The sequence below is a fragment of the Ovis canadensis genome, chromosome 15 (genome assembly GCF_042477335.2).
Source record: "Ovis canadensis isolate MfBH-ARS-UI-01 breed Bighorn chromosome 15, ARS-UI_OviCan_v2, whole genome shotgun sequence".
In the NCBI taxonomy this organism is placed as follows: Eukaryota; Metazoa; Chordata; class Mammalia; order Artiodactyla; family Bovidae; genus Ovis; species Ovis canadensis.
The window spans coordinates 73,509,807-73,530,811 of NC_091259.1; the positions used below are offsets into that span (position 1 = coordinate 73,509,807).

The 21,005-nt window shown below is 44.6% G+C and overlaps 1 protein-coding gene and 1 long non-coding RNA gene across 5 annotated transcripts in view; both read left to right on the forward strand.

Annotated features, from left to right (window-relative positions):
• Positions 1 to 21,005, forward strand: part of LDLRAD3 (low density lipoprotein receptor class A domain containing 3) — a 270,004-nt gene that overhangs the window by 16,058 nt on the left and 232,941 nt on the right. For 2 of the 4 annotated variants that reach the window (XM_069555125.1, XM_069555127.1), the window contains exon 2: positions 3,174 to 3,279. The exons of the other annotated variants lie outside the window; for them this stretch is intronic. In XM_069555125.1, the coding sequence (XP_069411226.1) occupies positions 3,231 to 3,279 (49 nt within the window). In that variant the 5' untranslated portion in view covers positions 3,174 to 3,230. The remainder of the gene's footprint in view (positions 1 to 3,173; positions 3,280 to 21,005) is intronic. 4 annotated transcript variants of the gene reach the window in all.
• LOC138421197 (uncharacterized) lies at positions 15,167 to 17,823 on the forward strand. The gene is made up of 2 exons (XR_011249429.1): positions 15,167 to 15,516; positions 17,491 to 17,823. It is a non-coding gene; the product is annotated as an uncharacterized lncRNA (long non-coding RNA).

Sequence of the window (21,005 nt, forward strand, 5' to 3'; positions counted from 1 at the left end):
TTTTTCCACTTGTGAATATAGCATTGGCATTTTTCCTCGCTAAACTGATGTAGAAGAACAAATGGCCTAACATCCCAGACTGGCTGGGTGGATTCTTTTGATGTTGGCTATAAAAATTCTCTAAACCAATCAAACCGGCAGTGTGCTTTTTCACAGCTTGTTTCCTTGTCAGTCCATGTGGGCTGCTCTTCCCTGCCCCATCTGATTTTACCTGGTAGTCATTGAGGATCCTTCAGGAATCGTGTATGTGACAGCAGCTGGTAATAGGTAAAATTCTGTACACATCTGTGTTACTGTAAGTGGGTGAGCTTGCTATGTAGGAAAAGCCCAGATGCATACTTCCCAGTTGACTCCACAATTCCACTTCTAGGACTTCATCCTCGTGAAATAGTTTGGGATGTATACAGAGACTCAGCTATGAGGATGTGTGTGTGAGCTTTGTTTTTAATGGTGAAAGGCTGGAAACTAATGCTTCCTGCTGCTGCTAAGTCGTGTCCGACTCTGTGCGACCCCATAGACGGCAGCCCACCAGGCTCCCCCGTCCCTGGGATTCTCCAGGCGAGAACACTGGAGTGGGTTGCCATTTCCTTCTCCAATGCATGAACGTGAAAAGTGAAAGTGAAGTCGCTCAGTCATGTCCAACTCTTAGCGACCCCATGGACTGCAGCCTACCAGGCTCCTCCATCCATGGGATTTTCCAGGCAAGAGTACTGGAGTGGGGTGCCATTGCCTTCTCTAGTGCTTCCTAGAAGGGGTGAATTATCAGTGTGCTAGAATACTATGCAGATACTCAAAAAGATGCTCTCCAATATTATACCCACTTGCCACAGGTGGCTATTTAAATTAGTTAAGATTAAATAAAGTGAAGAATCAAATTCTTCTATCACACCGTGCAGGCATATTGCAAGTACTCAGTAACCCTATGTGGCTAGTGACTACTTTATTGGGCAGCTCAGATATTGGACTTTTTTTTTTTTTTAATCATCATAGGAAGTTCTATCGGGTGGCATCACATCCAAAGAAGAATTCTTCTGTGGAAAGAGAATTCTTAAGAAACAGAATGACTCAGATTTGTAGTATGTATGTATTAAGTCCTCCGCTTGGTACTTGGGACACAACATAGCATTTCTTCATTTTTCTAAATTCCGTCAAATCTGGCCGGGCTTGCCCTCATTCACCAAAAGCTAGAGATTTGATTTAAGTCAAACGTTGAATTCTGTAGGTATTCTCAGGACCCTGGGTGCCTGACCTGGTCGTTGGTGTTACTATTGCTTTTTTGTTTTAAGGCCTGTTGCTTAGCTTTGGACCTTCTAGTCTGCCAGACACTTCAACCCACCCCTTCCCATAAATTAACTCTCCCCCATATTTTCCAGCAATGATTTACAAGGGTTATGTGCAGAGCAAGCCATTATACCCCTCCCCCATTCAAATGGGTGGGAAATGTTACCTAAGGGGAGGGAAAAAGGCTGAAACCACACTGCATTAGTAATCAGTTCGTTTGTGTGCTCTGCCTTAGTCTGGTTTGCAGACCTTCGTGGATGCTGTGGAGGAGGGCTCTGTCATGATGGATCCTCCTCCCCGTCCCTTCCAGCAGCATCAGGCCTCCAGGCACCCATGCCTCTTCAGGAACCTGCTGTCTGCCTTGGCACGGGGTGAACTGATAGAGAGGACCCTTGCGCTGATTTCCTTGGCAGATGGTATCTAAGCCTAAGTGATCCTGAGTTCTTGCTGGAATTTTAGCCAATGATTCCTGCCAGCTTGACTGAGAAGGGTTTCCTAGCTTGTTCCTCCCCCCACAGCTAAATGCAGCCTTATGTCTGCAGTGTATACCCTTGCTTGCTGTCTGGTCTCACTGTTGATTGAAGCTATGCCTGTGTTTGTACAGAGTTTCAGAGAAAGATTCCCATTCGCCTTTCAGAACTCTATTACTGATGTTCCCTGTCTAGAAAGCTTTCCTCCCTTAGTCCACTCCCAACACAGAGTGAATCTCACTTCTCTTTTTTTTCCTCCCAAAACTTCACATGTGTGTTTATTGTGAAATGATTAGCACAGTAAGTTTAGTTAACACTCATCACTTCACATAATTGCAGTTTTTTCTTCTTGTGGTGAGAACTTTTAAGTTGTACTCCCTTAGCAACTTTCAAACACACAATACACACAATACAGTATTGTTAACCGTGCTGTATATTACATCCCTAGGAGTTAAGAGTAAAACTGGAAGTTTGTTCCTTTTTGACCACTGTTCGTTTCCCCCACCTCCCCATCCCACCCTCTGCCTCTGGCAAACACTAGCCTTTTCGGTTTCTGTGAGTTCGGGTTTTTAAAGGTTCCGCATGTAGGTGAGCTCATATAGTACTTGTTTTTCTCTGTCCGAACCTATTTCACTTAGCATAATGCCCCCAAGGTCCATCCGCATTTTCCCAAATGGCTTGATTTCCTCCTTTTTTTACGGCTGAATAATTTTCCGTAATCTCGCTTCTTAATGACTGCCTCTCCATTGCTTCTGTTCATGTTGAATTTCACATGTGGTATTCTATTTATGCTTGTTCCTTATGCTTGAGTGGTTCTTAAACCTAAATGATTATAAGACTAGCCTGGGTGTTTCGAAATACATGCTTTTCAATTATATTAAATTCTGGGATCTCTCAAACATCATAAAAGAACCAAGAATAATATAACAAATACAAATGTACCTGTCACACAGATCTATCCAATTTTTAACATTTGCCATTTAGACTCTGATTTCTTAAAGAAAACTGTACTACAGATACTATCAAAGAGTGTCCCTCGTCTCATTTCCTTCTCTTCTGCTCAGAGGTCACTATTATCCTCATGTTGGCATATAGCCTCTCTGTCCATGTTTGAATCTTTCCTCACATTTGTGTACATCTCTTTCCAATGCATAGTATTTTAAAGTATACACAAGGTTATCATTCTGTGTGTACTTTTGCAATTTACTTTTTTCATTTATTCTTGTAATTTTGAGGCTTATCCCTGTTACCACATTTTTAAAATTGCTCTAGGGTGTCTCATTGTATGAAGAGAATAAAATTTGTTCACTCATCTTTTTTTGGCATATGAAAATTTATTACTATCGTGTTTTCACGATAAAATAATTTTTCAAGATCATCAAAACTTATGATCTTGGTTTTTTCTTCTTGACTTTGTATAAGGCCAAAAAAGAGACATTGGCCCCTTGGACAACCTTAAAGAGGGATGTTACCAACAGCATGACCTTTGCAACCAAGTCCAGCAACCAGATCTTCATCATTTTCGTTGGTAAGATGCAAGCAATCATTGGTGGGTACAAAGACCGAGATTTTTCTTTTTATCATTCTTGCTTTGCTGAACCCTGACACACTTCCTGATGACAGAATTTGGCTGTTTGGCTTCAACCCCTACTTTCCCAGCACAATTCCCTTTCAGTCATCTCTTAAGAGGGCATTTAGGTCGTGACCATGACCAGCCACACTGCAGTGAAAATCCTTGTGCACCCAGAGCAGGGCTTCATAATATTCTCAGAGTAAAATCTTGGATCAAAGGGTTTGCACATCCTCTGCCCTCTCGATGTGCCAGCTTACCCTCTGAACTGGCCCTACCCATGTATACTGTCATTAGTGGTTTATGAGAGCACTTGCTTTCCCACATTTCTTCCAATATTTAGACTTGAGTTCTTAATTAGTTTCCCCAAGGCCCAAAGTGGTAACTTACTGTGGTTTCCATGTCCTTTCCTAGTGAGGGGAGTGTGGTAGGCTGTGGCCAGGCCGCTCTACCTTGCCCCCCCCACCAACTCCAAGTCCCTTGGTTGGATGTAGCTGGAGAACTGGGAGGACGTTTGGCACAGGTGCGAAAAAGAGGTGGTTGCTCCAGGGATGCTGTGGCAAGAATTTCCAGGTCTGGAACTCCAGGCCTTAGGCTGGGTTGTTGTTACTATTGTTTAGTCACTCAGTTGCATCCAACTCTTTTGCAACCCCGTGGACTGTAGTCCACCAGGCTTCTCTGCTCATGGGATTCTCCAGACAGGAAGACTGGAGTGGGGTTGCCATGCCCTTCTCCAGGGGATCTTCCCCACCCAGGCACTGGACCTGCGTTTCCTACTTGGCAGGTGGATTCTTTACCACTGAGCCACCGGGAAGCCCTAGGGCTGGGGAATCAGGTCTAATTCTGCTGGGGGGTTGAATGTTTGCCTTCTACGTGGATTCTGGATGCTCCTATTAGGGCTCAGCTTCTCCAAGGCAGGTCTGGGGTTCTCTGTCTTGGTTGGTGTTTTGCTTTGTGAAAGCTACTGAGATCACTGAACTAAGGGTGCTCCCTGGTGAGAAAACCAGCAAAACAGTGGGGAGCCACTTTCTAGACCCCACTTCTGGTGGAGGTTTTGAGGAGCAATGGCTCGGAAGGCAGGCAGGCTCTTGAATTACGTGGTCCGGGTTCAGATCCTGATTATGTCACCTTAGGCCAGTTACAGAGCCTCTCTGTACCTCCATGAGCTCTTTCCCTGGAAAAGGGAGATACTATAGCATTCTTGGGGAGAGTGGATGAGGTCGTGCATGCAAGGTACTTACTCTCAGTGCCTGGTACTTCTGCAGCATCACCACATGCTTACTAATTTGTGCTCTGAGGCTGGGTTTGAGGGCTGGGGGTGTTGTCTATGTCCGAATTCCCAATCCTGGTACGGAAGTGGGAGCTCAGTGAATGGTTGTTGAGTGAATGTATGGATTTCTACTTAGGTATGAACTTTAGTTTGCCTGCACAGCAGACTCTGTTAAGACTATTGAGTTTTACTTTAGGAGCAATGGGAATGTGTTCAACCAGGGACCTTTGTGATTCCTGTGGTGGTCTTGAAACACGAAATGAGGACTCTTGGTCCACCTGGCATTTTCATTCCTGAAATATCTGGTCACCAACCATGAAATCAGATGTTTCTGACTCATTTTCACACTGACTTTGAAAAATCATTCTTCCCATTTCCTCTCTCCCCGAGATGTTTTTTCTTTGCCTTCTTGGCTTTTCTGAAACATATTCAGAGCTTTTTTTTCCTTTGATGACTTTGAAATACCCAAGTATTTGGAGTTTGCATTTGAGCTTGTCTCCAAGTTCTAGAGAGTACTCCTCTATGACCTAGGACATTCTGAAGGGTCAGTGCTAAGTTAGACACTGGAAGGAGAGTCCTGAGAATTCTGGATATGTCGTAGGTCTGCTGCAAGTTCAGATGGCTCATCGCAGTCTCTTTTGCCTCTACAGAATCCTTTTTTCTATTTTTATATCAAAGAGGGTATACACACCCTGTGGGGCCATCGTGCAGACTAAGTAACTGATGATAATTTTCCATATATTGGTTCTGCTCTGACTTCAAGGAAATGAACAGCTTGCTTCTGGGCGGTTCATTAAGTTTCCTGGTTCTCTGGAGCACCTCCTTTTAAATGAGTTCCTAAGGTGAACAAAAGAGCCTCAAAGATTTTGAAATAGGAATGCCCTTCCTCTAAGTACATTTAGAGGAAGACACACAGGCTATTCCCTTGTCTGTTTAAATAATTTTCATTTATTTGAGAGATGGAGGATGCGAGCAGAATGAAATGAAATTGAACTCTCTCTGGACTTGAGTTATTTGCACACATAGGGCATCATACAAAGGCCATTTAGTGTTCCGGAAACCCAGGGGAACAGGGAACAAAGAGAGTAAAAGGCTGGCTTTGTAAAACAAATAAATAGCAATGCCACATGGAAAGGGTGACTTGAGTGAAGGGAGGGAAATAACATGGTAAAGACGAAACCAAAAGAAGACATAATTGAAACAACACGGAAATCAGAGTGCAAAGTTGTAAATGTTAATGGAAGAGCAGAGTTAAGTCATGTACCGACCATTAGCCAGATCTGTGGACAGAGGATGGGCCAGCCTGTGGGGACAATGGATTTCAATCCCATTGGATTCGAATTTTAATTACTATTCATTTGTATTGCCTGGGATTTGGGGATGAACATATTTGTGTTCGTATACATGTAAATGTATCCACACACACATACACAGCCCTTATACAGACGTGTGTGTTTATACATATATATGAACATACTGTCTTTTGTTCTGGGAAGAAGTTCAGCGTTAGACATAGGAGGTCATCACATTACATCTACTTCTCTATTTTACTTTTTTCTGCGTCTATTGAGATGACCATATATGGTTTTTTTGTTGTTTTTTTTTTAAAATATATTTTTGTTTATTAATTTGGTTGTACCAAATGAATAGGTCTTAGTTGTGGCACATGGGATTTTTAGTTGCAGCATGCCTTAATTGTAGCCTGTGGGATCTAGTTTTGTGACCAGGGATCGAATCTGGGCCCCCAGTATTGGGAGTGCAAAGTGTTAGCCTTTGGACCACCAGGGAAGTCCCTGCTTCTCTTTTTAGATTGGTCTAGTGGGTATGGTCGCTGGCTTCTTAGATCAATTACTTATTGTTCCCCTACTTGTGAGGCCCTGTGGCAGGTACTGGTGGGTGTGCAGAGCTTCCCTGACCTTAACTGAGTATTTAGCACAAGAGGGAAGATGTGCACGTAGGTCTGAGTAAGGCGTATGTGATCATGCTGAGTGATGCATTTAGGAGAATGACTCAGACCCGATGCTGCCTGAGTTCAGAGGAGGATCACACCTCTTCCGACTGTGATGGACACACAGGGGTTGTGAAGGAGGTCCCTGATATAAGCTTGGGTGAAAGAGTGGGAGTAAGGCTGGAATTCCAAGTTGGCAAGGGCAGAGTCCCAGAGGTGGGAAGGTGTACGGTGTATCTGGGGAGCCACCAGGGATACAGTTTTGTAGGAGTCTCAAGGAGCAGTGGGAGATAGAGCTGGGAAAAGGGCCTATCTATTATGAAGACTGCTTCTGCTTAGCTGCGTTCTAGTTAATGGCACTGACTGTGTCCCAGGCACGTTCTCAAGATCCCTGTGAAATAAGGACGGTCACCATCATGGCTTCATCTAGTAGGAGACTGATGCTCAGAGAAGCGAAACAACTCGTCTGCACTTGGGTGAGAGCTAATCTGTGGACCCTGGGCTGTATTAGCAGCAGGGCCTGTGTTTTGGTGGTAGGGTCGTGATGACAGTGATGATCAAAGATGCCAGTGAGAGCTCAGGCGTTTGTGCTCAGCCTTGGGAAGCCCTTACGTTGATCAAATCCGTTTGGAAAGACTGGGGTAATCTGAGTAATGAGGGCCTGTCTTGGGCTGTCAGATTCAGGAAGAGGTCTGAATTTGGAGACCTTGGAGTGAGCAGTTTCCCCTGAATGGCAAGAGCAGGAGCTGAGCTTGTAAATTAGGTTAAGACCTTGAGCTGGGGAGGAAGTGGAGGCAGCCATGCACCACTGATGGGCATTGTTGGGTGACTCCCATGCTTGAATTAATGGACCAGGAAAATGATGAAAAGTAAACCAAGAAAGGTTAGACTTCTCATGTTGCCTCATCTACTTTTATTTGATCCAATGAAAAAAATCACCTTTTTTATTCTAGCACTGCCATTTTATAATAGAAATCACATTTTAATTCTACAGTTTCGGAGTGTCTCATTCTCAGAACAAAGGCTGTTCCTTTAATTGGGGTAAGTTTAATTCTAAGAAGAACTGAAGCAACTGTTCCTTCCATTTCTGATTTCATTGCTGACCGCTGAATGCTTTGCAGTGGACCAAGGTGTTCTTACGGCGTGCACTTGGGAACCGTGGGTGGAGGCTCTGCTGTCCCGAGGTGTGACTGTAGGGGAAGGAAACTGGAGGTAGAGACTGGGGGCCGCGGGAGGATGTTGGTAACTGGCTTTCAGTATGTGAGTCTTTAGGATTTAGGATTTAGGGAGGGTTTACTGTGACAGGGAGCCCTGCCAATGTTGAGAGGAACTGGGGAGGCCTCCTGAGAACACAGGAGCGCGAGACATGCCTGAGAGATGAGGGAGGGAAGTGGAAGGGAGAGGGAGAGTCTGACATTTATGTAGCACCTGCCAGAGGTACATCATGAGAGATCTCTCACGTAACCCTCATAAAATGTCTCTGGGAGGCAGAGGCACTGTTATCCCCATTTTATAGATGAGGAAACTGCAGCTGCAGAGGTTGGAGGTACCCAAGTCACCTCACAGCCAGATCGCAGAGTTGGGGTCCACCTGCTGTTTGGAACCTAAAGGGTGACTTCTGTATTTGGAGTAACAGTCGTGATGTGTTGGGGGCCCCTGCGTTTCCTGGTCCAGGCCCGACTCTCCCCCAGCTGTGTGGCTGCCCTCTCTCCCATTGGCCTGAACCCCTTGAAGGCCCTCCCGGAAAACTCATAATGCAGTCTTTGAATGGCTGCCCAAGAACGGTTTTCAGATTTTCAGCCATTTTTCTCTTCTAATGGAAGCTCCGTCTGGCTAGTGGGTTAATGGGTCCCAACTTATCCCAGGCCACTTACTTGCTAATTTTCTAGCATGAACCGTGGAGAAGATCCACCCTCAGGAGCTTATGCCTTAATGAGCCCAGTCAAAGTCGATCTCAAGTCGTGGGCATCAGCTTTGATTGCGGTGATGGGCATTTGGGTCCCAAATCATCATTTGGGCTGCGTCCATGATTTATTCATCACTTCCTTGGCCTCCCTGTCTCCCGAGGAGGACCCAGCCTCGGGTCCGGGCTCTATCTCTCTGTGCTCCCTGTGGGGCCTCACGTCTGGATGTTTCTCACAGCTGGAAGGCAGCCAAGGTGCACACCTTGGGTAAACCGTTTTTCAGCAGCCTGTGGGGCTCCTTACTGGCAGACCAGCTCTTCCGCCTGCTCCTCCTCCCAGACATGTGGGGCCAACGTCTGGGTATACGTTTGCTCAGAGACCCACTGATAAAATATTTACATCGGTGACTTGGTCCCAAACCCTGATGGTGTGTCTTAAAAGTTTTAACGACACATCAGCCCTCAGGATACAGGCATGTTGGCTTTTGGCTTCTTGCGCTTTTTGTTTTTATGAGGCGTGGAGAAGCGGGGCCTGGTTTTCTGGGCCTTTCCAGATGGCTGGCTGCTGTGTGGGAGAAACGGCTGCCTTGTGTGGCTTGGTGAGCGCTCTGTGTGCCCCCTGGCAGCCTTCTTAGTGCTTGGCATCCTTATCCCTTGAACCCTCTCACCATCTTCTGGGTGGGTTGAATTATGTCCGCCCCCACAAAACGATATGTTCATGTCTTCACCCCTGGTATCTGTGGATGCGATCTTATTTGGCAATGGGGTCTTTGCAAATGTACTAATAGTAAAGGTGATATTCTACTGGGTTAGGGTGGGCTCACGTTCCAAGGACTGATGTCCTTAAGAGGAGGGGATGCACAAACAGATACACCCAGAGAGAGATGGCTGTGTGAAGACAGAGGCAGAGATTGGAGTGATGTTTGTACAAGCCAAGGAGCGCCAAGGATTTCTGGTCACCATGGAAGCTAGGAGAGAGGCCAAGAAGCATCTCCCTGGAGCCTTCAGAGAGAGTGTAGCCCTTCTAATAGCTTCGCTAATTTATAGCCTCCAGAACTGAAAGAGAATACATTTGGGTTTTTTTTTTTTTGGAAGGATAGTTAATTTGCAATGTTCTATGTTAGTTTCAAGTGTACAGCAAAGTGATCCAGTTATATATACCTACACACACACACACACACACACACACACACGTATTCTTTTCAGATTCTTCTCCATTAATAGATTATTACAACATATTTAGTAGAGTTCTCCGTGCTATAAAGCAGGTCCTTGTTTACTGTTTATATATAGTAATGTGTATATGTTAATCCCAAATTCCTAATTTATCTCCCCTCATCCCCTTTAGTACTGTAAGTTATCAGTTTGTTTCTTATGTCTGTGAGTCTGCTTATGTTTTGTATATAAGTTCATTTGTATCATTTTTTAGATTCCATGTATAAGTGATATTATACGGTGTCTGTCTGTCTTTCTCTGACTCACCTCGCTTAGTATTAATAGGATAATCTCCAGGTTCATCCATGTTGGTTTCAAGTGGCATTATTTCATTCTTCTTTATGGCTAATAGTCCATCGTATTCCATCATGTTTATGTATCACATCTTCTTTATCAGTCCCTCTGTTGATGGACACTTAGGTTGCTTCTGTGTCTTGGCTATTGTAGATTTCTCTTGTTTTAAGCCAACGATTCATGTGTTCTAAGTCGCTTCAGTTGTGTCCGACTCTTCGCGACCCTATGGACCGGACTGTAGCCCACCATGCTCCTCTGTTCATGGGATTCTCCGGGCAAGAATACTGCCATGCCCTCCTCCCAGGGATTTTCCTGACCTCGGGATCGAACCCGAGTCTCTGTGTCTCCTGCATTGGCAGGCAGGTTCTTTACCACATGTGCCACCTGAGAAGCCCAAGCCACCTAGTTTGTGGCAACTTATTAAGCAGAACTAGGAACCAATACAGAAGGAATTACCTGGAAGAGAATTAACCTCATTTGCCAACGCACAAACCAAGGCTCAGATGTGGTGAGCTTTCTGCCCCAGGTCACTCAGCTCCTGTGTGGAGGCGGGAGTGAGGGGTCGTGTGGTACTGCAGCCAAGGTCGTGCTTTCAAGGTGAGGTGGGGACTCTGATGGCTGTTATCTGGGTCACCCTAATGAGGAGCTGGGACTCAGAGGGAGGTCACCCAATTGCAGTTTAGATCTGCTTTTCGATCTGGATTCAGCCAGATGTTTTTCTGAGTATGACTCAGGGGAAACTCTTGCTTTGGTTGAAGGGACACAGCTGTTTTCTGTCCAGGGAACCCGAGTGTTGTTTGAAGATGTCATATCTTTTCCGTGTCATGACATGTATATTCAGGGAGGCTCATTGTCATCAAGGACCAAACTTCATTCTACAGAGGGGTTATCCCACTTGCCCCGAATCTGTCAGTAGTTGGAAGAAAAGAGAAATAACAGAAGGTGTCATCCTTCTTGATCTCTCTAATCCTGTCTCTTCCCAGCTGTGCTCTTATCTCTGCCTGCTTCTGTTCTCTGTCCTTGTTCTCAGCTGGGGGTGGGGGGAGGGGGAGGAACAGAAGTAGGCAGGGGTCGCATGTTGGAAAGATATTATTCTGAGGCCAGTGGGTCACCCATAATAAAGGTTTATATGGGAGGGAGCATCGTGAATGTCGGATATTAATATGGGATGAATTGTGCCAGTCTGCCTTTCCCAAATTCACACACATGTTGAAACCCTAAGCCCTGTACCTCAAAGTGGGTATCTTTAAAGAGAGAGAGAGGGCCTTTAAAGAGGTGATTAAATTAAAATGAGGCTAAGGTGGGCCCTTGTCCCATCTGACCGGTGTCCCTTCTAAAAGAGGAAATTTGGACACACAGAGAGAGACCAGGGATGCAGGCATGCAGAGGAAAGTCCACGTGAGGTCGCAGCAAGGAGGGGCCGTGTGCAAGCCAAGGAGAGAGGTCTCAGGAGAAACCAAGACTGCCCACACCTTGATCTTGGACTTCCAGTTTCCAGAAGTGTGAAAAAATAAATTTGTGTTGTTTAAGCCATTCAGTCTGAGCAGACTCACATAAACATTTCAAAGATGAGTGTAGCAGCTCATCTGGGGCGGGGGGTGATTTGTGGGCACTCGGAGCAGCTGGGAGCTTGCAGGGGAGAAATTAAGATGGCCTCACTAGGGTGGTGACTGCAGAGATGGAAGGAAGTGGTTGGGTTACAGAACAGCATAAAGGTAGAATCCACTGGGGCTTGTCATCCACTACTAGGAGGGGGCCCTAGTGAGGGGAATGAACCCAGGAAGACCCTACATTTCTGTCTGGGTGAATAGGTGGTGTTTCTGCCTGGTAGCTCTGTTCAATAGGATCCAGGGGACCTCCTGCAGGTGTCGGGGACCAGGAGTCCAAGTTATCTGTGCAAAGAATCCAATCCCTGGGTTTTGTATCTGGAGCTCAGAGGAGAGCTCTGGGCATCGGTGGAGACTTGAAAAGCGACGGGGAAATCCTAAAAGAGGAAGAACAGAATGATTTGTCTTTAAACTGGCAATAACTATAGTGGTTCAAAATTTAAGGACAATATGGTGAAAAAGTAGTTCGCTCTCTGTCTCCCACTGCTGCTTCACTATGCAGTTTACCAGTTACCAGTTATGCTAGCTCCACAGCGCAGAGGAAACCAGCTCTCAGATTCTTGGGTGTTCTTTCAGAGATAGCTGTTCATGGCTACACAATATATCAGTTCAGTTCAGTTCATTTCAGTTCAGTCGCTCAGTCGTGTCTGACTCTTTGTGACCCCACAAATTGCAGCATGTCAGGCCTCCCTGTCCATCACCAACTCCCGGAGTTCACTCAGACTCATGTCCATCGAGTCCGTGATGCCATCCAGCCATCTCATCCTCTGTCGTCCCCTTTTCCTCCTGCCCCCAATCCCTCCCAGCATCAGAGTCTTTTCCAATGAGTCAACTCTTCGCATGAGCTGGCCAAAGTACTGGAGCTTCAGCTTTAGCATCATTCCTTCCAAAGAAATCCCAGGGCTGATCTCCTTCAGAATGGACTGGTTGGATCTCCTTGTAGTCCAAGGGACTCTCAAGAGTCTTCTCCAACACCACAGTTCAAAAGCATCAGTTCTTCGGCACTCAGCCTTCTTCACGGTCCAACTCTCACATCCATACATGACCACTGGAAAAACCATAGCCTTGACTAGATGGACCTTAGTCGGCAAAGTAATGTCTCTGCTTTTGAATATGCTATCTAGGTTGGTCATAACTTTTCTTCCAAGGAGTAAGTGTCTTTTAATTTCATGGCTGCAGTCACCATCTGCAGTGATTTTGGAGCCCCCCAAAATAAAATCTGACACTGTTTCCACTGTTTCCCCATCTATTTCCCGTGAAGTGATGGGACCAGATGCCGTGATCTTCGTTTTCTGAATGTTGAGCTTTAAGCCAACTTTTTCACTCTCCTCTTTCACTTTCATCAAGAGGCTTTTTAGTTCCTCTTCACTTTCTGCCTTAAGGATGGTGTCATCTGCATATCTGAGGTTATTGATATTTCTCCCGGCAATCTTGATTCCAGCTTGTGCTTCTTCCAGCCCAGCGTTTCTCATGATGTACTCTGCATATAAGTTAACTAAGTGAAAGTGAAGTCACTCAGTCGTGTCTGACACTTTGCGACCCGTGGACTGTAGCCCACCAAGCTCCTCCATCCATGGGATTCTCCAGGCAAGAATACTGGAGTGGGTTGCCATTTCCTGAAGCAGGGTGACAATATACAACCTTGACGTACTCCTTTTCCTATTTGGAACCAGTCTGTTGTTCCATGTCCAGTTCTAACTGTTGCTTCCTGACCTACATATAGGTTTCTCAAGAGGCAGGTCAGGTGGTCTGGTATTCCCATCTCTTGAAGAATTGTCCACAGTTTGTTGTGATCCACACAGTCAAAGGCTTTGGCATAGTCAATAAAGCAGAAATAGATGTTTTTCTGGAACTCTCTTGCTTTTTCCATGATCCAGAGGATGTTAGCAGTTTGATCTCTGGTTCCTCTGCCTTTTCTAAAATCAGCTTGAACATCAGGAAGTTCATGGTTCACGTATTGCTGAAGCCTGGCTTGGAGAATTTTGAGCGTTACTTTACTAGCGTGTGAGATGAGTGCAATTGTGCAGTAGTTTGAGCATTCTTTGGCATTGCCTTTCTTTGGGATTGGAATGAAAACTGACCTTTTCCAGTCCTGTGGCCACTGCTGAGTTTTCCTAATTTACTGGCATATTGAGTGCAGCACTTTACCAGTATCATCTTTCAGGATTTGAAATAGCTCAACTGGAATTCCATCACCTCCACTAGCTTTGTTCATAGTGATGCTTTCTAAGGCCCACTTGACTTCACATTCCAGGATGTCTGGCTCTAGGTGAGTGATCACACCATCGTGATTATCTGGGTGTGAAGATCTTTTTTGTACAGTTCTCAAGTGTGTTCTTGCCACCTCTTCTTAATATCCTCTGCTTCTGTTAGGGCCATACCATTTCTGTCCTTTATCGAGCCCATCTTTGCATGAAACGTTCCCTTGGTATCTCTAATTTTCTTGAAGAGATCTCTAGTCTTTCCCATTCTGTTCTGTTCCTCTATTTCTTTGCATTGATCGCTGAGGAAGGCTTTCTTATCTCTTTTTGCTATTCTTTGGAACTCTGCATTCAGATGCTTATATCTTTCCTTTTCTCCTTTGCTTTTTGCCTCTCTTCTTTTCACAGCTATTTGTAAGCCCTCCTCAGACAACCATTTTGCCTTTTTGCATTTCTTTTCCATGGGGATGGTCTTGATCCCTGTTTCCTGTACCATGTCAGGAACCTCCGACCATCGTTCATCAGGCACTCTCTCTATCAGATCTAGTCCCTTAAATCTATTTCTCACTTCCACTGTGTAATCATAAGGGATTTGATTTAGGTCATAACATATAACGTATGATGTATAACAGCAGTCCTCAACCTTTATGGCACCTGGGACTGATTTTGTGGAAGACAATTTTTCTATGGACTGGGGCCGGGGCAGTGGTTTTGAGATGATTCTGATAAAGAGCTCACAACCTGCATCCCTCACAAGTACAGTTTGCAGTAGGGTTCACGCTTCTGTGAGAATCTAAAGCCGCTGCTGATTTGACAGGAGGAGGAGCTCAGGCGGTAATGCTGGCGATGGGGAGCGGCTGTAAATACAGATGAAGCTTTGATCGCTCACCCATGGCTCACCGCCTGCTGTGCAGCCTGGTTCCTAACAGGCCACAGACCCGTTGGGGACCCCTGGTATGTAATATATAGACAGAGGTGTATAAATGGATATCCATATATAATATTTATCTATAATTATATATACTGTATATAATATTGTATATATGTAGCTTAAATCTGATTTTTTAATAGATATCATAGCATGCATGCTGTTCTACAGTTTGTATCTACTTACCGATTTCAGTTTTGTTTTGAAAAAGAAATGTAACCATGGGGTTTAATATTCATACAGTGTAAAAAATCACATGATGAAAAGTCTGCCTCCCTCTTTGTCTCCAGTCACCCCAAGTCTCTTTCCTGGAGGTACCTCTTGTTTGTTTGTATTTTGGTTATTATTGTTGCCAAATATATTTCAGAGCTCTCTCTATCAGAACAGAAAGAGCTGCTGCATTTTTATGGGTGATGGTCTTCAGTGTATTCTGCTATGTGGGTACACCATACATTACTTAACCAGTCTTCTCTTGGTAGGTTGAATGATTTCATCCTTGCTGTGACAGACAATGTTATATTAAATAGCCTTATGCTGCTACTGCTACTGCTAAGTCGCTTCAGTCGTGTCCGACTCTGTGCGACCCCATAGATGGCAGCTCACCAGGCTCCCCCGTCCCTGGAATTCTCCAAGCAAGAACACTGGAGTGGGTTGCCATTTCCTTCTCCAATGCATGAAAGTGAAAAGTGAAAGTGAAGTTGCTCAGACGTGTCCGACTCTTCGAGACCCCATGGACTGCAGCCTACTAGGCTCCTCCGTCCATGGAATTTTCCAAGCAAGAATACTGGAGTGGGGTGCCATTGCCTTCTCCAAATAGCCTTATGCACAGGTTAGTTCAAATGTCCAATGAAGCAGAATTGTTGAAGAGCCAAGTGCATCTGATATTTTGATCGCTGCTGCCTAATTGTCTCCAGAGAGGCTGTTCCACTTCATTCCACCTCACTGTGTTATCAAACATTTGATCGTAGTCTCATCTCATTGCATTACTCTTGTAATGAGTGAGCATCTTTTCAAAATGATCTTTTCTTATTGATTTGTTAAGCTACTTATATATTAAGGAAATTAGCCCTTTGTAGTATATGTTGTAGAATGTATTTTCTTACTTTAGTCAGATTTATTAATCCTTTTTAGATGAAAAAATTCTTTCAGATTTTCAGATCATACTGAAGCCTTCCTCACTCCAAAATTACATGTTAAAAAATCTGTCTTTTCCTTTTATTTTTCATATTTAAATATTTTATCCATGAGGAGTTTATTTTGGTGTCATGTATTAATCAAAGGCCCAAATTAATTTTTTTCCAAGTGGCTACCTGTGTCTTCCTATCATTTATTGAATAATGCCCCCTGCACACTGACTAGACCTCCTATGTTGGTTTCCTAATGCTGTGTAACAATATGATTACCAATATAGTGTCTTAAACAGCACACATTTATTTTTTCACAGTTTCTGTGAGTTAGGAATCTGGGCATGGCTTAGGCAGATTCTCTACAATGCTCCAGTGACTGTGTCAGCTGGGTCTGAAGTCTCATATGAGGCTCGCCTGGGAAAGGATCCATTTCCAAACTCATCTGGTGGTCAGCAGTATTTATTCCCTGGCAGGCTGCTGGACTGAGGCATCGTTTTCTTACTGGCTATTGCGCACAGTTCCTTGGCATGTGGGTCCCTAGACGGCCTCTTGCTCCATCAAGTCAGCAAGAGAAAAGGGGGACCTACCGTCTACTATAATATCCCATTACCTTTGGTATACTAGAAGCAAGTCACAGTCCTGTCCACATTCAGGAGGAAATGATCACGCAAGGACATGACATCAGAAACCATGGAGGGACCTGACCTTGGGAGTGTGTCTTGGCAGCCTGAATGGGAGGGGAGTTTGTGGGAGAATGGACACGTGTATATATGTATGGATGAGTCCCTTTGCTGTCTGCCTGAAACTGTCACAACATTGTTTGTTAACTGACTGGGCTTATTTGGTGGCTCAGATGGTAAAGAGTCTGCCTGCAATGCAGGAGACCTGGGTTCGATCCCTGGGCAGGGAGGATTCCCTGGAGAAGGGAGTGGCAACCCACTGCAGTATTCTTGCCTAGAAAATTCCATGGACAGAGGAGCCTGGCAGGTTGCAGTCCATGGGATCGCAAACAGCTGGACATGACTGAGCGACTACCATTTTCACTGTCAATACAAAAGAAAAAATTTCTAAAAGAGCCAATTGAAAATATGTTCTGATTTAAAACACCTTTTGAGTAATTAATAAATTATATAAAGTCAGCATAAACTTATTTTATTATTTTTTTCTAATTAAAGAATAATTGATATGGCTAATTTATTAAAGTTTTTTGTCTGTGTCCCAAGAACTCTAATTGTGTCACATTTGAGAATAAATGGAAACAACAAATAAATTTTTTTCATAATTAAAAAAAGAGTATGTCTGCCACTCTACCCTCTCATAATTTACTTATCTGTGTATATGTGAACTCGTTTCTGTAATGCTGCCAGCTCCTAAGGAGTAAGAGACACCTGCTCCCAGATGGGAAGGAGGTGCCTTGGAGCTGCGCTCATCTTTCCTGACTTCCTGGCCTTGGATCCTGATCCTAGCCAGCTGTGGACTCTGTTTCACTGATTCACCTTGGCATCTGGCTGTATTCCTTGGCTGATCTCAATGTAAGGGGCTTCCTGCTACCTTCATATCCACGTTCCATGTCTCCAGGCTGATAGCCTAGCATCTGCTTGGATGTCATGGAAGTTTGCAGCTTCTCTTCCGTTCATTTGACCCTAGAATTTGACCCATTCTGCGCTTTATTACAGATGCTGTTTATATTGATGAATGTTACTTTCTGGCCACACCACTGCCTCTAGATGCCATCACACGTGTGGATGCAACTTGAAAGTGTTATCCTGGTAGAAGAAGGCAGTGAGAGGATAAGCTGTGGGGTGTTTCAGATGCTGATGGATTAGTACCCAGCCCTTCTCCCTGGGGGACACCAGTGTGCACAACAGGCCTCTGGAAGAAGGATGGAAATTCTAGCAGCTGTGTTCTCTCCACTTTTGTTTTCCCATGTTTCCTGAAGTCAATTTTGTTACCTATAGTTTGTGACCGAGAAAAAATAAAATAAAAAGGCCCCATATCCTCTCCCCAAAGTCATCGTGGATTGATTGGCCTGCTGGGAGGAGAGGATTTAAAAAGTAATTAAGAGATGGTGGGTTAAAGAAAGTTAGCAAAAACCCCAACAATAGTGATCAATGGATGAACTAGTGTGCTAACAGTGTAATCTCTCGGCTTCTTGGTGGGGGTGGTGGAAATGAATCCTCCAGCTGGGCTGGGCCAGACAGCTGGCATGGAAGAGGACAGTAGGGGGCTTTTGAAAAAATGGAAGCATATGAAACCAAAAGAAAGAATTTTTCTGTTGCTTGGATGTGCTAATGGTGATAGAAGTTTAGAAGAAGTAAGGACTTGGGTGCTCAGGCTCAAGAGAATGGCCACTTAGAAGATGCCCTTGGCAAGGTTGGAGAATCAGTGGATGCAGAGAGGGGACTGTTTTGATCTCAGAGTAGACGAGTTGGACTGGTGCAGAATGGAGGGCTTGCATTTTCCCAGGAGTGCAGAGTGCTGAAGGGAAGTCCAGGCCCTGAAGTGGAAATGGGAGTGATCTCACAGTTGAGGGGGCATCGGAGGAGAATAAGGTGATATTGACAATAAACGTGCCAGGTAATTCTTTAAACTTGTTAGTGAATCATATCGTGGTAGAATTTAAATTTGCAATTAAGAAAAACATAATTGTATGGGTTAATACTGTGATTCCAGAGATGTGGTGAGTCAGTGTCCTGGTGGGAAAATGAAGGCTTAATGAAGCTGTCTTGGGATTTACAGGTGGTGAGCCTGGAAAGTTTCACCTTCATAGCAAGTGATGGAAAGTGGCTTGGGGGAGCCACTGAAGGAAGTTGTGTAGAGAGAGGGAGTGAGGGTCATTGGAGAATGGACGAGGGATATTTCCTGGAAACACTGACACAGGCGCACTAAGGAATGAAGATGTGATATATCGTGTGTACACTCCTTGCTCCTCTCCCAGGCCAGTGGATGGATTTTGTTTCATTCATCATCAAGTTTATTATGTTCCAGGCATTGTGTTAGGCACTTGGGGATTCTCAGTTGAATAACACAGTCTTCTTTCCAGGAGCTCAACAAAGTGCATTTGGGAAACACATCTTCAGGTATTTGAGATTCTATTGAGATGAATGAGACTTCATTCCTGGAAGATCATAGGTTGATTTCTTAGCCTCTTGGTGTAACCTAAGCAGGAGTTGCTTCCCAGGTGGCTCAGTGGTAAAAAAAAAAAAAAAAAGACAAAAGAAAAGAAAATCGACCTGCAATGCAGGAGGTGCCGGGTTGAGGGTTCGATCCTGGGTTGGAAAGATTTCCTGGAGAGGGAAATGGCAACCTACTCCACTATTCTTGCCGGGGAAGTCCCATGGACAGAGGAGCCTGGTGGCCTACAGTCCAGGGGGTTGCAAAGAGTTGGACATGACCGAGGTGACTGAATGAATGAAAGCTGGAGGCACTGTTTACCCAGAGCAGATTACTGAGCTGCAAAAGACAGTGGAAAGGTAAATTGATCACCAGCTGAGCCTGGCAGAGTCAGCTCATTGAAACATTTATATTTTAAACACCTACTTGCTTGCTTACTTAGCCACTTCAGTCATTTCCGATTCTCTGCGACCCTGTGGACCATGGCCCGCCAGGCTCCTCTGTCCACGGGATTCTCCAGGCAAGAATACTGGAGTGGGTTGCCATTTCCTTCTCCAGTGATAAAGTATGAAGAGAGTGAAGTGAAGTCGCTCAGTCGTGTCCGACTCTTTGCAACCCTATGGACTGTAGCCTACCAGGCTCCTCCGTCCATGGGTATTCCAGGCAAGAGTACTGGGGTGGGTTGCCATTGCCTTCTCTGTAAACACCCACACTCAGAGCTATTTCTCTTAACAGTCCTAGTGCCTTGTGTTAGACGGAGGGAGAAGGATTCTTTCAGCTTAAAGGATTGCTTTAGCTCTGTCCTTGTACTTGGGCAACAGGAGGCAGGAGGTGTGGTTTTCTGCTGTGAGCATGCTGCAGCTGAGTGGGGCCAGCAAGTCCCAGACGGGACAGCCCCGTGGTAGAGTCCGGCCATAGGCCAGAGTGGGCAGAGGATGTTCCTGAAAATGCCAGGCTGTATAGTTCCGTAGTTCACTGCTTTATCATCTTGGCTAGTTTCGGAGTCAGCCAACCTATGACCTTTTTGACTTTGGTATCTGTAGTTGCTTTAGTTGGTCCTGAGATTGATGGGTTGAAGGGTGCCAGGGTCTCTGCCAAGGTACTTTGTAGTCTGATGGCGCTCCTTTCCCAAGGGTGGGTAGAGGTTAGTCCTCTGGCAGTGGGTAGTATTAGAGTTGGACCTCTTGGGTTAGCAGAGTTTGCTTGCTTGCTTGATTGACTTAACATCATTTGTTTTTTTTATTGCAGCCATTATCATTTTTTAAGATATAATTGACATGTAATATATTAGTTTCAGGCATACAACATAATGATTCGATCTTGGTGTATGTTTTAAAATGATCATCCCAATAAGTCTAATTAACACCCATTACCACAGTTACCAATTGTTTTTCCTCTCACGATGAGAACTTTTAAGATTTATTCTCTTAAAGACTTTTAAATATACAATACAGTGTTGTAAACTGTAGGCACTGTGCTGTTCGTTACATCCCTAGAATTTATTTATTTTATAACTGGAGTGTGCATCTTTTGACCACTTTAACCCTTTTCACCCACCCTCAACCTTCTCCCTCTGGCAACTACCAATCTGTTCAGAGTTCTTTTTTTTTTTTTTCCTCTGTTTATAAGTGAGGTCGTACAATATTTGTCTTTCTCTGTCAGACTTTTGTTTCGCCTAGCAGAATGCCGTCAAGGTCTATCCATGTTGTTGCCAATGGCAGAATTTCTTTTCTGTAGCTGGATAATATTGTGTTATGTATATATACTATTAGAGCTTCTTCTCTGGTGACTCAGTGGTAAAGAATCCACGTGTTGACTATAGACTTACGCAAGGAGATATGGGTTTGACCTTTAGGTCAGGAAGATCCGCCAGAGAAGGAAATGGCAACCCACTCCAGTGTTCTTGCCTGGGAAATCCCATGGACAGGGGAGCCTGGCAGGCTCTGGTCCATGGGGTTGCTAAAGAGTTGCTCAGACACGACTTAGCGAACAAAACAACAACAATATATACTATATTAGATTTTCTCTATCTGTTCATCTGTGGACACATAAGTTGCTTCCTTGTCTTGGTTGTTGA